The 18153-nt window shown below is 44.6% G+C and overlaps 1 protein-coding gene across 1 annotated transcript in view; it reads left to right on the forward strand.

Moving 5' to 3' along the window:
- Window positions 1–18153, forward strand: part of DEPTOR (DEP domain containing MTOR interacting protein) — a 119635-nt gene that overhangs the window by 64850 nt on the left and 36632 nt on the right. The window contains exons 5-7 of the mRNA XM_028533961.2: window positions 14583–14765; window positions 16889–17023; window positions 18054–18124. Of these exons, the coding sequence (XP_028389762.1) occupies window positions 14583–14765; window positions 16889–17023; window positions 18054–18124 (389 nt within the window). The remainder of the gene's footprint in view (window positions 1–14582; window positions 14766–16888; window positions 17024–18053; window positions 18125–18153) is intronic.

The following is an 18153-nucleotide window of genomic DNA, read 5'->3' on the forward strand; positions in this document are numbered from 1 at the left end:
ATTTGTTAGCCCGTAAAATATGCAGGATTCTTCCTGCAAACCATCATCGCTAGGTACCTTGAGATTTTTGTGTTACTTTTGCAAATGTGATGAACACATTTCCGTGCTCACATAAACTGTCTCCCTCAACTGCTGTAGCTGCTCTGCAGCTATCTTATCCTTAAATGGAGGGAGATCGAAAGGAGATAATCACGTGGGTAAATTGCTCACAGCTGCAGCAGCTGACCCTGGATAATCAGGCGGCTGCTGCTGTGTCCAGGCGTATAATTTCCTCTTTTAAAGATTTAGTCAAAGCACTTCTACAATTTCAACACTTCATCAAGCTGTCTTTCTTTTTTCTTTTGTTTTAGAAATATATTTATATAACATTTTGCAACACGCAAAGCAGTTTTACACACATTATCTTTTTAGTCCTCCCAGCTGCTTGAGGATGGTTGGGATTACCCCGTTCTCCTTTAAAAGACAGGGGCTGAGACATTCGCTCTGGTGGCCATGAAGAAGGAACGTGGGGGATGGCAAAGGGGGCTGGATGCCAGATCCAGACAGGAATTGCCCATCTTCCCAGTGATGAACGTCACGGACGGAGCTCAGCCTGAGCCTGGAGTATCCTCGCCAAAGAAAGAGAGGGAAGGAAGAATGACAGGAAGGAAGAGTGGAAGGAAATAAAAGGCACTGATGATTGAGACTAAAATCAAAATTGTAGCTTGCCCGAGATCATAGCATATTACAGAAAAAAAAAAATGATTCTGACACTTGTTAGTTAGTAAGGAAGGCTTTATCCAAGACAGTTGCAACAGGGTGAGGGGCTCAGTGGGTGGGAATGTATTCACAGGAGACATCAAGGGGAGAGGAATTCTTGCTAAACTGATCTAAGAGAATTCTTGCTAAAGGCAGGTTGAGGACTCACATGTCAGAAATGGAAGATGAGGCACTTGATCAAATATCAAGGGTGCTCCGATACCCACGGCAGGAGATTTTCACTAAATTGACTTAGCAGAATTCTTTGCTAAGACTGGACCTTGTGCCCTGGCTGGTGTAGCTCAGTAGATTGAACGTGGGCTGCAAACCAAAGTGTCGCAGGTTTGATTCCCAGTCAGGGTACATGCCTGGGTTGCAGGCCATGGCCCCCAGCAGCCACACACTGATGTCTCTCTCTCTCTCTCTCTTCCCCCTCCCTTCCTTCCCTCTCTCAAAATAAATCAATAAATTAAAAAAAAAAAAAAGACTGGACCTTGTGGGTCCAGGTGCTGGGAACTAGTGACTAAGGGACAATTATCTGTAGCCACCTGCAGCTAGATAAGTCAGCTCCAGCTATTTTCTGCCTATACAGAAAATGTAACATTTGGAGTCGAGATTTCCAAATGCTAAACTCTAGAGAGTGACTCTGATTGGCTGAGCCTGGGCCGGTGGATCATTGTTCTACCACCCCCCCCCCTTTTTTTTGTTGGGGAAGCTCTGTTATAGCAGAGAAATGAGTGCTTAGCAGGCTAAAACAACAGACAGATGACAGATGGCTTTTCTTACTACTGTTCATTTAATCTCCCCAAATTAATGCACTCGGTATTGTTATCCCGGATCCAGATGACAACGTTGAGGCATTTGCAACTAGTGTAATCATTCTCAGCTCCTAAATGTTAAATGCTGAATAGAAAAACATAAAGACTGGGTAGAATATATTTTCTTAAACTAATTTCATTGACGTTTTAAGCATAATCGTATGTCAGCAGCTGCTAATCTCATGCAATTTTTTCTTTTACTTTCTCCATTTAGAGCTTCTGGGAGTTTTCCCACTGGGCCCTGTGATACGTGTTGGCTCGTTTACTTTTTATCACAGCCGAGCGCAGAGCAGGAAGGGAAATGCACACAGGCAGGCCACTGTCGCAATGTAAACACAGGGGACAGGGTTGCCTGGTCAAGTCAAGGGCACACACGTTGGTGCACAAAACGTTGTTGATTTTGGTTAAAGATAAACCAGTCTGTGACTGTCCCTAGCCTTAACTTCTAGAACGTGTGAAGGGAATGAGAAATGCTTTATCAATTATGTCATCTTCTAAAAAAAAGAGGTGTTATGCAGAGAGATCAGAGGCCTTTTGTGAACAGTGCTCTAACTGGGTATAGCTCTCCTCTTACTTGACATCCTTATGATTCTTCACGTGCACAGAAACGGATCTTCCAGATACACACCGTGCTTGGCTGTGAATCCTGTGCTCCTGCTGACTGCTGGCTCACTTCTGACAGCCTGTCGCTCAGGGCCCCCTGTCCTACGTCATCCTCAGTTTGCCCAAATGCAAAGTTGCTACGACAGTATAAGGCAGTCTTAAAACACAAGCGCACCGTCTATGGTTCAATGTGTGGAAGGTGCACAGTCTTGTTTTAGGTGCCCAGCTTGGCCTCATGTGGTCATGTAAAGACTCAGCTGGGTTTCAGTGGTCATGTTTAGAGGGACAGGTAGGCCAGGGTCTCAGCTTTGCTAGAATGTATTAAGGTCTCCTGGGTGGAATGCGCAGTTCAGACTGCTGGTACTGACATGGCTCCCCTGTGTCCTCCTGGACAAAGAGTAGTGTGATGTTATTAGGTTCCGGTTACTGATGGACACAAACTTGACCACAGCCCTCAAGGCAGGGCTGGGAAGGTGGGACAAAAAGTTCAGAGACTGTCTTTTAAGACAGGGGTATCAAACTCATTTTCACTGGGGGCCCCATCAGCCTCGCAGTTGCCCCGGTGAAAATGAGTTTGACACCCCGCTTTAAGAACTGAAACATCTCCATTCTGTTTCCTGTCCCAGGCCCCTTTTTCCAGCTGTGACTTAGTGCCATTCTTAAGTGAGCTCCTTGTGTCAGCCCCTTCCCACTCGGAAGCTGGGAACTCGGACCCGGAATTCCTGGCTTGGCCCCAAGCCTTCCTTGGGCTGTGTCATGACTGTTGTCACAGCCATTCACTCGCACTTCACTGCTGTCTGTCACGGTTCTCCCTCCGGCCACTCTGGCTCTGGACTCTTCCCTGCCCTCTTTATTTGACGCAGTTTCTCTTAGGTAACATGCCCGCCTCAGGTGCATCCGGATTACTGTTTGCATTCAGGCCCACAGTTCTTTGGAAGTGTTCTTTCTTTCTCTGCTGCTCCCTCCCCGCCTCCTCAGCCTGCAATGAATAAACAGATTAAAGGTTGTTAATACCACGGAGTGATTACTAGGTATAAAACTGACCACATATAGACTCTCAGCAGTGTGACTATGGAACAGCATTAAGTTAAAATTTAAGATGGAATTACACATCTATACACACATTCTGATTATGGTTGGAAAAATATGTGTTTTCTAATCTTCATAGCCAGTTCTAATCTAGCTTGGAGGGGAATCTTTTTATAAAATTAAACGTTATTTTTAAATGGACAAAATTGTAGAGGCTCTAACATTATCTAGCTTTTCCCCCTAAAATCCTCTCTGTCGATTTCTCTCTTCCTTGTCCTCCTGATGTCATTTGATTGACCGGGAGCCCACCCCCTGTCCTCTCGCCTTCCATCCAAGGGAGGATCTGTGTTCTTTTCATTTCGTTTTAGCCACTTCCTGGGCTGTTGACCGGGTCTTAGTCTGATTGGAAATGACCAGAGCCACCGTGCCCGTGGAGAGGGTGGCTGCTGGTTTAGCCCACGGGCTCACTCCTGTCTCTCTGAAGTCCTCTTCCACAGTTGCTGACAGTGGAACCCCCAGCGGGGATTCCTGTGGAGTGAGAACACAAAATGACATGAAAATGGAGGAAATAGGATGGGGGACAGAGTGTGGAAAAAAAGCAGCAGTAACAACAGTTCTTGATCATTTAGTCGTCAGAAGCTCAAGATAAGAGTTACTTCTTTTTTGGGGGGAAGGTTTAATAAATTTCAATCTTTCCTTCCTTCCTTCCTTCCTTCCTTCCTTCCTTCCTTCCTTCCTTCCTTCCTTCCTTCCTTTCTTCTTTCATTGTTTTTCAAATACAGTTGTCTCCATTTTCCCCATCCCTCCCCCGCCACGCCCTACCCACCCCAACCTCCCTGTCAATAGCTCTCAAAGGGCTACACATAAGAGGGTGGACTTGTTTGTGGCGTAGCTGGTCTGTCCCCACGGGACTGCCAGTCTCTAGATGGGTATTCCCACAGAAATATGATAGAAGCCACACAGGCAATCTATGTTTCTAACTTAACATTTCCTGATGACCATAGCAATAACAGTAGAAAAAGGTAAAATTAATCTTAATATATTTCAACTCACTCTGTCTAAAATGTTATCATTTCAGAATGCAAGCAACGTGAAAAATCCCAGTCGGCTGTGGTGCACTCCTTGCTTTGTATTCAGTCTTCAAATTCAGTGTGTATTTTACACCTAACCCCTCCTCTCAGTTCGGACCTTGTGCAGTCCTTTTCTCATCTGGAACGTGGGAGTCATTGTAGTAGCTCTCTCCTTGCACTGCCATGAGGACTACATGATACAGTTGTGCAGTGCTGCTGAGCACAGGGCACAGAGCACCGCTCAGTCAATGTTAGCTGATTCTTGCCGTCGCCATTGTTGTCCTCGCCGATTCCATCGTTAGGTGCCTTGGTGGGCAGCGCTTAATACAAGTTGGATGACCTCATCCATTGCTGATCTTAAACGGTAGCTTATACGTACTCTGTGCTGAATCTACACTCGTTACATAAACCAACACTGAAGTGCTTTCATTAGGCCTTTGGATGTATCCCAATTCCAAAAGATCTAGAGTGGAGTTGCAGGGTTCTTTATTTGAATTATGTATCCGAGGTTTTCCATTTGCAAGACAGCCTGTTTGTGTTTGGAACCCTCTGCACCTCCATTCTGCTCTAGTCTCTGCAAAACGAATCTCGCCTCTGAGAAAACATACTCTTTGCTCTGAATTTTACCACCCACAGGAAAGGTTCTAGTCTTTGGAGTGCACTAGCTGTTATTTCATGATGCAGAGAAGAACAAAACATAATTTGACTTTCCTTCTTCTTCTTACCTGTACATTTCTAAACCTGTATAGTCACAGTGTTGCGTTTTGATTTTCTTCCTTCCTGCTATCTTTTAAAAAATTAATTATTTTTATTTTTTGCTTACAGTTGACATACAATATTATATTATTAATTTCAGGTACATAGCGGTGATTAGACACTGTATAACTTACGGAGTGATCACCACCCCCCCCAAGTCTACTACCCCTCTGGCACCACACACAGTTATTACAATATTATTGACTGCATTCCCAGTGCTGCGCTTTACATCCCCACCAGCTGTCTTGACTGAAGCTACTCTGAATCCTCTTTCCCCTTTTCTTTCTCCTCCTGTCTACCCTCTGCAATCAATTAAAGAAGTGTAATTGCGTTCTAACTTTGTGAGTGAGAAGTGTTTTGTTTTATTAATATCAGTTAATAGGACTTTATACCTTAAAAACAATTTCCTGCTTTCATATCCTCCGCTTAATGCCGTCAGCGCTCAGGAAGCAATTACTTTAGCTCTCTGACTCACTGTTGTTATTGCCTTTTGGAGCGGTGCGTGTCCCGGGCCCTGTCCTTCTGTGGCGTGGGCAGTCAGACACGACCACTGACTGTTCTCGAGTCAAGGACTTCCGCTGCTTTGGGAAACAGGGCTCTTTCAACTCCTGCCCCGCATCAGGCTGCTTTAGATGAGTAGTTAAGAGTTTAGATGAGAAGTTATAGTAGTTACAGCCCTAAATGCGGCTCAGATTTTCTTCTTTTTTTTTTTAGATTTTATTTATTTATTTTTAGAGAGGGCAGGCAGGGAGAGAGAGAGAGAGAGAAATATCAATGTGTGGTTGCTGGGGGTCATGGCCTGCAATCCAGGCATGTACCCTGACTGGGAATCGAACCTGCGACACTTTGGTTCGCAGCCTGTGCTCAATCCACTGAGCTACGCCAGCCAGGGCCTAGATTTTCTTTTAAAAATAGTTTTAACTGGCTGTCGTAGTTAATGTTCTATTCATGTTTTCCACCCAACACAAGACTAAAAAACATAATGTTAATATTTTTCAGTCTTGATGATTTTTTCATATGCTGAGTACTAAGTGATATCTAACGCTTGAACTGGCGAAGAACACGGACCTAGCAGGAGGAGGAGCAGGGAGGCAGATGCGTGCACATCCATCCCAGGATGCGTGGAGCAACTGACCGCTTGGATGGTGTCGGCAGGGAAGTGGCAACATTTCCACGTGCACAATTTAATTAATTGCCTTTTAGAAACACTAAGCCTGAGGACAAGGTTGGAGTTTGGTGGTCCTCTGAAGGAATGCCAATAGGTCCTAAGGAGGAGATACAGGGATCGGAAAGAGATAAAGAAAGCAAGAGGAAAGGAAGCGAGTGGTAGTACAGAGTGACATCCGTGGGGGCCCAGAATGACCCTTGGGCCACTGTTGGTCACTGGGTGAACTGGTGGGCCATGCTTGCCTCTGCTGCCGTGGGATGCAGTGATGACAAGAGTCTGATCGTGGCAGCTAGGGAGGGTCTTCGTCCTTAAGGGGACCCGGGAGACCTGTTGGCTCTGACGGTGGTTTGTAGCTGTGCTCGTGACCCCTCAGCCTCACCCTTGCTGACCTTTCTTCTTCCTCATTATCATAGTCATTATCCTTTTAATTCCCTGTGTGTTTAAGCCTTCATTGTACTCTACTAAATTGCTTATGTGATTCCCAGATCCAAGACCACCTTTAAAAAAGTTCTGATGACGTGCCATCCAAGGAACCGTAGATGTCTGAACATTCCCTTCCCCCAAGCCCGCCCCAGCCTTATCACACCGCTGGGTTCGGTTCCCTTGTTTTCATGCTGCCTGTTGTGTTATGTCATTTGCCAGCAGACATTTCAAGGATGGATGGAAGTATGTGACCTTCCTCCCTCCAACTAGATAAGTAGCTTTAACTGTCCTTCACATTCAGCTAAGCTTGCAGGGCTCAAGATGACAAGGTTTCATTCTTGGACTCTATGGGTGGGTGGAGCAGAAGCCAATTTCCCCCCTTTTATATAATCAGCTTTTTAAAAATGTGTGTTTGCTAAAAATCAGCCTAATAATTTATAAGGGAAGAAAATGTAACTCCTTCATCCGTAAGAAGATTATGTCTCAACTGCGTTACTTTTTGGAGGGGAAAAAAGAAAGCGTTTCCCTCATGCTTTCTGAAAAGTAAAGACACTCGGTGGTGAAGGATCTGTTGTTGACCAAATATCAACAACATTGTGGGTTTCTGGAGCCTCTGTTTTCCTAAGCAAGAAGATCCTCTCATATTTACATTCTTCAGCTTTTTGGTTGCGTCTGCATTTCTTCCTATTTTATGTCTCACTGCATATCAAGCCAAGCCCCTGGAGAATTCCCCCCATGCAACAGAGAAAGTTTGGAAAGTCCCGGAAATTATAAATTGGATGAGTACAAAATTGTCAGTTTTCAATTACAGTTGATGATAAGAGTATAACTAGAGTATTAGATACTAAATGTCAGCTTTGAACACGGTCTCTTATTGATGTCTTCCTGCTTGGAGGTTAGTATTCTCAGGGAACAAAGAATGAAATTTGTTAAATTATATATGTCACAACATTTACTGTAATATAAATGTCCTGTCTAGCATTGAGATCGGGGAAAGGAAGAATTGAAACAACCAAAATTTACAGACAGCAATTACTGTTCTCCTTCATTTTTTTATTTCTTTTTCTTTAATTCCCTAACCCCCTCCCCCAGATCTTAGATTATATTTTATGTTTTATAAAGACCTGGTTGCCTGTGCAGCAAAGGATTTTTGTATTTATGTGGAGATGTCATGTTGAAGTGTGAAAGAATCAACTCTTCTTTCTTTGGAATATAAACTGTATGTCATTTAGCTGTTTAATTCTTGAGACTCCACATGTATAATTTATGATACACACACACACACACACACGCACACAGACATCCTTGGCTTTCTGAAAGCAGTTACTTCCTTGCTTTCCTTTGACTTCTGAGATGTAAATATCTTCTAGTGGGATACTTGCCAGACTTGATCTGGATGTCTGGTTAAGATTTCATGCTTTTCATGAGTGAAGAGGTGACGGAAATACTCATGGGAGATGGACAAAGTGTTCTTTACAAGCAGGGCAGGAGAGAAATGGGTTCTGTTTAGGAACTTAAACGGCCAAAGGCTGAAGTCAATCTTTAGGAGCCTAAGAACAGTGAAAACACTGTATATCAGATGTCATTTCAAATCTCTCCCATAAATTATCCCATTCACAGCAAAACTATGCAAAAAAAAAAAAAAAAGAGCCTTACAATGGTTAGTATGTTGCCCAGAAAAACAGCTAGTAAAAGTGGCCGAACTGGGATCAAGCTGAGGTAGTCTGACTCTAGACCCTTTGCCTTCCATTGCGTGATTTTCTTTTCTAAACGTGTAGGCATGAGAGAGTTTTCAACCAAGTCCTAACTTAATTGGCTGGTTCTTGCTTGTGTGGAAACAAAGTCTCTGGTAGCGGATTTTGGTGCTGATGGGCTTTTGGAAGGATGAGCCGAAGAAAGTATCACAGGCGAGTCGTCACGCTAAGACAGGCAGCTGGGACATGCGCACTGAGCAGGTGCTGCTCCGATTGCTGGCTCGATCGGTGGAGGTTAGGTGCGACTGATGGGTATCTGCCTGCACTCTTCCAGCCTTTGTAACTCTGGGTGTCTGCATTACACCTAGGGCTGGGACTCACATACAAAGCAAATATTTGAAGCGCAATGTTCAGGTCATTAAACTCTTAATGAGAGGGAGGGAAAAAGAGCATTTTTTAAAAACAATATAATTTGTTGACAACAGTGTAGGTGACACAGGCAATTGTCACTTCTCTATTCTGAGAGGAGCGCTTGGCTCCATCTGTGCCACCCACCCAGCTGGAGGACAAACACGTGGAGACCTTCGTCTCAGAGCGTGGCTGCTCCCAGGCACTGGAATCTAAACGAGTCCTTGAAAATTGGGGTGGGGCATTAAATGCAGCGTCTGGGAAAGTCGCAGCCCCATAAACCAAACGGCCATCTGCCACTGCTTGATGGTAACGGTAAAAACAACAGTGGCTATAAAGCAATAAAGGTGCACACTTATCTCACTTTTAAAATGTAATTTTATTTTTTATTAAAATTTAGTTAATGTAAATCATGACATTAATTTCAGGTGTACGACGTTGTTTTTCAAAATTTATACCCATAATACAGTCATCACCACTGTGAGTCTAGGAACCATCTGCCCTCAAGGTGCTAATTACTGAGTTTTTATAGTCTGCTGGACTGTGTGCTTAACAAGGGTAGTCTGCTACTTCCTGCTCCTTGTTTTCTCCCATTCAGTTGTCTACACTATTGTAAAGACAATGTGCTGTGTGAGGGCTATTTCAATTTAATTCTTGTATGTTATCTCAATTGGTGTTTACTCTTTGAGCTATCAGTGGTGCAGGGCTGGGGGGTGGGGAATGGAGAAAGGGTGTGAATGAAACCCTGGGTGGGTGTTTATAGCCTGGGGAGATTAAATTAGTAGTCAGATTTCCACCTCAATTAAAGATGTTTGAAGTACTTTTATGTATTATGGAGTTTGGATTCAGAATGCTTTTTCTGGATTTATTTATGCCAACACTAATGTTTTCTATAATTTACTGTACAAAGAGAAAACAGTAGGTATTAATAAATGTATACAGAGCTGTGTGTTTTCAGTCGATAGTTTAAGATACTGTTGCCTGAGTCAATTTTTAAAAATCACAATAAGCCCAGAAAAGCTGCCAGGAATAAAAAAAATTATCTAGGAAATTTTATTATAGTATTATTGAACGTAGTGATGCGGTAAATTTATATGAACATTTGACTGTCCACAAAAGAGCTATTTGTAGATATCATATCAAAATGCAATTGGCTCATCTTTGGTCCTGGGCACCTTCTTCATCTACTGAGTCCAATAATGTATCCCTTACTAAGAACATGCAGAACTACCAACGAGTTAAGTGTGTTGGTCTCTGTGGCCAACATTCTTCATTTAGCCAAAGGGACTATGAAACACCCATATGAATTGTTTAACGACTATGAAACACTGATATGAATCATTATGTGCAATGTGGTACTCTTTTAATAGGGAAACCCCTTTCTGAAGCTCTGATATTTGTGCAACCAGAAAAGTTATTAACTAATAAACATGGGTGATACATACAATTTACAATCCTAAGTTGCATTTGCTGGTGTTGACTTAGAAGGGAAGTTGTTTGTGAAATACCCAAGGAGGCTGTTGAATCAGTGAGCATTACTGATTTACTGATAAAGGAGTTAATATGATACTTATTTTCCTAGTGGTTTACAGAATTTTGAATTTCATGGTCCAAAAAAAAATTTTTCCAAGAATGAATACTTAGAAAAAAACTGTTTTTACCATTGTTTCATAAAACACTGGACAGGAAAAGTACCTGGCACGTAGCCCAGCTAACTCAATAAATGTTAGGTGAATAAATGGATGAATGAATGAACAACAAAAAAATCGTGATGATATAATTTCAGAAGAAAGCCTTTAAATAGAATGTGCTTAGGTATAGAAAAAAAAACAAAATGCCTTGTCCTTACTATTCCAATGACCCCATACCCCAACAAACTCTTTTTCTTTTTTAAAAGACTTCATTTTTTAGAGAAGGGAAAGGATGGGGAAAGAGAGGGAGAGAAACATTGCTCCTACTCACTCCCACCACCAGGGATTTGGCCCACAACCCAGGCCCGGGCCCTGACCGGGAATCGAACTGGTGACCTTTCCATTTGCGGGATGGCACCCAGTCCATTAAGCCACATTAGTCAGGACCCCAGCAAACTCCTCATGACCTACCATCAGCCCACAGATCGGTTTTGGGGGAAACTGCTGTATAGATGAGCAACTGAAAAGTTCAAAGTTAACTGTGTTGTGGACATGCTGCCTATTCCTCCAGCCACCCGCCATGATGGTCCCTTCCAGCCATTACCTGAGCACCTGCGGCCAACCGCACGGTGGTCTGGAATCTGAGGATGCCCCGGCGATTCAGACACAGTCTGCACTGCCAGGCTGAGTGACCTAGTTGGGGAAAGAGATGTGCTCCCCTACCATCCAACCCCACCCTTGTGTTAACCAACAGTGTGGTGTCACAAGAAGACTGCCTGTTGCTAAGTGTGTGAGTGACAGAAAGAAAATAAAGATAAACTCTATGGTGAACCTGGCAGTGAGTGTTAGATAAGATCACATTTCATTCTAACTTTCGAGTCTTTTCCAATCTCTTGGGGCCTATGTTTCTAGATAAACATATTTTTAGGGGGGTTCAGAAGCCTTAATTGTGTGGCCTTGGGCAAGTTACTGGATTAACTTAACTTCAATTTTTGCACTGTAAAATGAAGATAATAGCAACGTCTACCCAACGGAGTTGTTGTGAGGAAACTATAATGTTTATAAAGTGTTTAGTACAATGGCAAGTAGTGAGCTCCTGGCTTCCTTATTATGATTGAACTTCAGCAGAGTGGGCTGGAGAAGGCAGTCCGTGGGCACTCCAGCTTCCGGGAAGCATTGTCGGGCTCAGGTGACTGTGCACCTGTCACAGAAGTCAGGGGGACACTCTACCTGTGATCACCTGAGATGTGCTGCAGGGAGATGGAACGCATATTTGACTTGGTGTCAAGAGCCGGGTGCTAATAGCGCCTCTTCGGCTAACCAGCCGGCGTGTCGTCTCAATCCCTTCGGCTGTAAGACAGAGGAGGCAAAACCATCCTTTCCACCCTGAGGAATCTTTGTTCTGTTGCGCTTTTATCTTCTCGTGCTTTGGATCTGATTGTTGATTTGGGTTTTTCCTGTGTGCTACCAAACAAGCTTCTTATATGTGTGCATTTATTTTTCAGTCAATGATAATTTTTAATGAATCTTGATTCACCCACAGGTGAATTTCTATAGCACTTCACATATGATTTCCTTAGACACTTGAAATGTCTGTCTTGTACTATAGGTACACATGAGCATGTCTTATTTTCTCTGCTAGACTTTAAGCCTATTGAGAGCAAGAATTTGTTATGTAGCTAACTTCTCTTAGTATTTCTAGCTCTTATCAGAATGATGATGTTTTTATTTACATGATTGGCCTCTACGTATTCTTAGTATAAATGATTGAGAAGGTGCCAATATTTTAATACTGAAAAAAAAAAGTGGAATGTGTATCTCTCCATCAAATTTGGTCATTGCCACCCCTGGTTTTTGTTCAACATAATTAGACAGGCAGGTGGAAAGATGTAGTTCTATTTTATTAAAGGCAGGGAAGTGTTTCTGTATTTTCTAGTTTTTAAAAATGAACACGTAAAATTTTGTGATTAGAAAAGTAAGACATTTGCCTGGCTGGCGTAGCTCAGTGGATTGAGTGTGGGCTGCGAACCAAAGTGTCGCAGGTTCGATTCCCAGTCAGGGCACATGCCTGGGTTGCAGGCCACAGCCCCCAGCAACCGCACATTGATGTTTCTGTCTCTCCTTCTCCCTTCCCTCTCTAAAAAATAAATAAACAAAATCTTTAAGAACAGTAACATATTTTTACAGACTGGAACTGGATTTAAAGATGCTAATAAATTCCCCCCGACACACACATATACACACTTCCATTTCATCTCCCACATTTAAGCTCTAAGTGAAGGACATGAATGAGACATTCAGTCACGAGCATACATTTACAAAGTGTTGCTATTTGGCCAGTTCATACAGAGCCCACCTTTCTTCATGTTTATGTAAAGAACTGTTTTAGAAATTAATATTTTAAAATGCACATAGAATGGTTTATTTGACACAACACCAAAAGCACAAGTGACAAAGGGAAAAATAAATTTTTAAAAAATAGAAATAGAAAAATAGACATCACCAGAAGTAAAAACCTTTTGTGCCTCAGAGGATGCTATCAAGAAAGTGAAAAGACAACTTACAGCATGGGAGAAATTATTTGGAAACAATTTGCCAGGAAAAGGGCTTGAATGTAAAATACATAAAGACCCTGGATGGCGCGGCTCCGTGGATGGCGCCAGCCTGCGCGCGAACCAAAGGGTGGGAGCGCCAAAGCAGCCCCGCCCCGGCTCACTCCTAGCCCAGGCTCACTCCGATTGCCTCCTCCATCCTCTTAACGTCCCAGTGAGCCAGAGCAGCCCCGCCCCGGCTCAGTTCTTTCCTATACCGTTTCCAGAGAGCCAAAGCAGCCCCACCTAGGTTCTTCTGTTGCTTCTTTTATCCTAAGCCCTTCCTTGTTTCGCTGTCCCAACTTTAATTGTTTTTTTAAAAGTAAATATACAGATGGGAAATAAATATGTGAAAAGATGCTCAACATCATGCCCCGGTAGGGAATTGCAAATCTAAATGATATATCACTACATACCTATCAGAGCGGCCCAAATCCCAAACGCTGATAACGCCAATCCCCAGAGAGGAGTTGGAGCAGCAGGAACTCCATCTGCCCCTGGGGGGGTGGGGGTGGGGGTGGGGGAGGGGGAACGCAAAATGGCACGGCCCCATTGGAAGACAGTTTGGCAGTTTCTTATAAAACTAAACAGACTCTTACCATCTGATCCTGCAATCATGCTCCTTGGTATTTGCCCAAACTATTTGAAAACGTATGTTCACACGAAAGGCTGCACATGGATATTTATAGCAGCTTTATTTATATTTACAACACTTGGAAGCAACCAAGATGTCCTTCGGGAGGTGAATCGGTAAATAAACCATGACACATCCAGACGACAGTGTATTATTCAGCGCTAAAGAGAAACGAGCTATCCAGCCCTGAAATGTCATGGAAGAACCTTAAACGCGTATTACCAAGTGAAAGAAGCCAGTCTGAAAAGGCCTCTGTAATATATGTCAGCTACATGAGATTCTGGAAAAGACAAAACTACGAAGACAATAAAAAGATCGGTGGTTGCCAGAGTTAGGGAGGATAGAGTGGTGAACGGGCAGGGCATGGAGGGTTTTTTGGACAGGGAAGTTATTCTGCACATAATACTATAATAGTAGATACATGTCATTCATCAAAATGTATAGCGTGCATAACACCAAAGGTGAGCCCCGCTGTAAACGATGGACTCTGAGTGGTCACGATGTGTCAGTGTAGTTTCATCAATTGCAACCAAGTGTAACAGTTTTGATATTTGACAGTAGGGGAGGTGGGGTGAGGGGGGGCAGGGGCAGAGAGTATATGAGAACTCTTTGTGCTTTCTGCTCAGTTTTTCTGTGAACCTAAGACTTCTTTAAAAAATAAAATCTATTACATCCTTCTGGGGGGATTTCCACAACCCATGTATCCCTCCCAATTTTTATCCACCACCTTTGGGTATGGGACCAGGCCATTCCCTGTCTCCACCTCTCCTCCCAGACTTGATGTGGCTTCTTCTCTATATCCTTAGTTGTAGAACTTCTGTTCAGGGAGATTTCAGGGGGTTCTGAATGGTGGTTGTTCTGTACCTTATTTGTATTGAATATTTTTGACCCGGCTGTGGGAGGATGGGTATAGCGCATGTACCTACACTGCCACCTTTTTGCCCCTGGTGGCTGGAGTTTTCTAGTTGCTCGGTGGCCAGGATGCCAGGCAGTCCTCATCTGTCATGTCTTTTTCCCAGTGTCCAACAAGCACCCATTCGTGGACAGCAATCTTCTCTACCAGTTCCGAATGAACTTCCGGCGGCGGCGGAGGCTCATGGAGCTGCTCAACGAGAAGTCCCCGTCCCAGGAAACGCATGACAGTCCCTTCTGCCTGAGGAAGCAGAGCCACGACAATCGGAAGTCTACCAGTTTTATGTCAGGTAGGTCGGTTCCACGGTCCACTCGATTACCACGCTTTTGGCTTTGGACAAATGGTACAGGAAGAACGCCCCTTTGTGAGATTCTGTTCTCTGGCAAATTTTTATTTATTCATAACCAAGAAGTAATGTGAAAGAAGAAAAAAAAAAAACAAACATAACCAGATTGTTCCCAAGGAGTCAAATTGGAGACCATGAAGTCTGTTATAAAATTATGTATTTGAATCAGAAGACTTCCCGCGCTCTCACTCCTACCTTATTTATTTACTTTTCATTTATAAATAATTGTTGTCGTTCGTTATCCAGTGTTCTAAATCACAGCATTGAAAAGCTGTATCCTTTAAGGATGAATAAAGACTTTTGAGGGCGTATGTAACTAACAGGCAGCTGAGGTCAGTCCAGCATGAAAGGGTGACGCAGAACGGAGAGAAACGTGACAGGCAGACGCAGGGCCTCACAAGGCACAGTGGCCTGAACGTTACCTGTCAGGTCAGACAGTCCCGTCCTGACAATCAGCCCTGACGGGACGGATGGTGGCTGATGTTCACCAGGATGACTGCGCTCATTCGGAAGAGGTCAGCTTGCTGTGTCACTCTGTGTAAGAGGTGCTTCCAGGGGCATCTTAGCTCCTCTGAAAACTTGGCATTGACTGTGGTCAGCCTAAGGTCTGGAAGCTCTGGGCTTAACCTGAGGGCAGAATGACCGTGGATGTCTTGGTTACGTATAGGAAGTGACGATGAGAACACTTGTGACTCTGTTGAGAATTTCCTGTGCCCCCGTCACCGAGTCAAGCTTGGCTGCATGAACTTTCCCATTTAATTCTCACAATAACTTGAAGAAGAAAGACTTTTGTTCCACAGAGAACATTCCTCTGCAGAAACTTTTCAGATGATCCAGAAGACTTTGGGGACAATGGGATGAGTGCAGCACAAATGGAATGTGGCACAAATGCTTCAAAGTTGCAGCAAGAGCAGGACCATGTTAACTGCGCTTTTCGATTGGGAAGGTGCTGTCCATCACGGGCGCATCCCCCCAAGCCAAACAATTAATAAGGGGTGCGACCTCAATGCTCTTTGTTGAGAGATGCAGTGTGCTGAAAGTGGCCACAGCTATGGGCAACTGGTGATCGGCAGCTTCATCACGACAATGCACCCACTCATGCATCATGTCTTGTGCAGATTTTTTTTTTTTTTTTGCAAAATATCAAATTACCCAGGTGACTCAGGCCCCCTACAGCCCAGATTTCGTGCCCTGTGACTTCTGGCTTTTCCCAAAACTAAAATCACCTTTGAAAGGGAAGTGATTTCAGACCATCAATGAGATTCAGGAAAATATGACGGGGCAACTGATGGCGATTCCAGCAAAGGATTTTGCTGAGTGTTTTGAACAGTGGAAGGGATGCTGGGGGAACTGTGTGATGTCCCAAGGTGCCTACTTTGGAAGGGACTGAGTCGTCATTATCCTCTGTACAAAGTTTCTTGTGTCTTGTATCTTCTGCAGTTAATATCTCAATTTCCCATAGCACATGGTTGGATACCTTCTAGACAGACCTCATATGCCTGGCTCCCCTCTCCCTTGTTGAGAGCCAGCCAAGTTTGTGGCGGAAAGAACCAGATCAGATCATTGGAGCCTCTGACTCACATCCCCTTCAAAGCCTAAACATGTGCTGTGTATTTTAATCTCCTCTTCCATCGCTCTGGGTGATTCATGATTTCGTATGAAATCAGGTAACACTTATTAGTACTGTAATTCATTAAGTGTATAGCCAGCACTTAATGTACTTCCTACCAGGGACTGCTCAGCATGGGCTTAGGGGTTCTTGAAATAATGTTTTATGTTGCTGAGTACTTGTACCTACACTATGGAATCCACTCCTTGCACTAATCCTGAGACAGGGTTATTCCCACTTTATAGCTCGGAAAATTGAGGCTCCCAGAGCTGAAGGGAATGGCCTCCAGTTGTGCAATTGGTGAGTGGCAGAGTTGCTACTCAACTCCTTGCTTTTCTAACTCTGCTGCCAGAGTCCTTTCTCTGGCACAGGTGTCTTGCCTCACTGTGCCTCACAGCTGAAAGCCCACAGGCTCTAGGGGCCCCACACTCAGTGACCGTGTGCTTTGCGCCCGCAGTCAGCCCCAGCAAGGAGATCAAGATCGTGTCTGCGGTGAGGAGGAGCAGCATGAGCAGCTGTGGCAGCAGTGGCTACTTCAGCAGCAGCCCCACGCTCAGCAGCAGCCCCCCTGTGCTCTGCAACCCCAAGTCTGGTGAGTGGCCAAAACGTAGCCCCCCTTTCTGACTATGACCTTGGCGGACTTGGGCAGATGTGCAGGCTGGGTTCCCTGGGAAGCGGATTCTCAGACGGAGGGAGACCAGTGTGTGGGGATCTTATCACCACGTGTCCTTGGGGTCAAGACCTATTGACTGGAAGGGAGGGACGTGGGGTTGGCAGGGGAGCACCGAGCCGCAAGCAGTCTCAGTGAAGACCCCCCGGGGAGCTCTGGCGTTGGGATGGCCCTTCAGAGTAGTCCAGATTGGGAGCGAGGTGGCATGGCCTTTGTACCCTCATGCTGAGCAGTCATTAGGTGTTGGCTGCCCCTGGGAGGAGGGTGTGACCTTGAGCAGGAGAGAGAGTTTGCAGAGACAGTTGAGGGCATGGGCAGTCCGAGAGCTGTCTGCCATCAGCTGCCCCAGCAGCCGGGTGGGTCCTGAAGCAGGGTCTGAGCGGCACGTCAGTACTCCACACAGCGGGGGAAGTGGGGATTTCCCGGCCTGCAGCTGAGGCAGACATCTGTGGGGTCCCCGCACCCCCAAGGAAGAAGACTTGAGCGTCTACGTGAACCCAACTGTACCTGGACCTGACCCTTGGTGCCTTATGGTTTCCAACTCTGCTCCTCAACTTCTGTGGCCTTTAAACTCCAGAAAAAATCTAGGTACACAGATTGTTGATGAACTTGAACTTAAGCAGTCCTTCCTTGACTTAATCAGTTTTTTGGCCCCATCGGAACCTGTAACCCATTGGTCCTACCAGCTTGTCACAGCCCTCTTGCTTTCCTTTACCTTGCTCCATTTCTTCTTCTTTCCATAGCTCTGTGAGTCAGGGTTAGGCTCACTTATGTCCACTAACATTTTCTGTCTTAACTCCACTGGGGCATAAACTGTGAGGTGGGGACCTGCCCCCCTTTCGTTCACTGGTGGTCACATATGAGCATTCGGTAAAATATCTGCTGAATGAATGAATGAATGAATGAACAAGGACTCAGAAGGGTGCACCTTGACATTGTGTCTGCCTTACAGTGTTAAAGAGACCCGTCACTTCTGAGGAACTCCTGACCCCCGGAGCCCCGTATGCAAGGAAGACGTTCACGGTAGGCTCGTTACTTGGTCTTTCTCCTGT

The sequence above is a fragment of the Phyllostomus discolor genome, chromosome 7, assembly GCF_004126475.2.
Source record: "Phyllostomus discolor isolate MPI-MPIP mPhyDis1 chromosome 7, mPhyDis1.pri.v3, whole genome shotgun sequence".
NCBI classification, from domain to species: Eukaryota; Metazoa; Chordata; class Mammalia; order Chiroptera; family Phyllostomidae; genus Phyllostomus; species Phyllostomus discolor.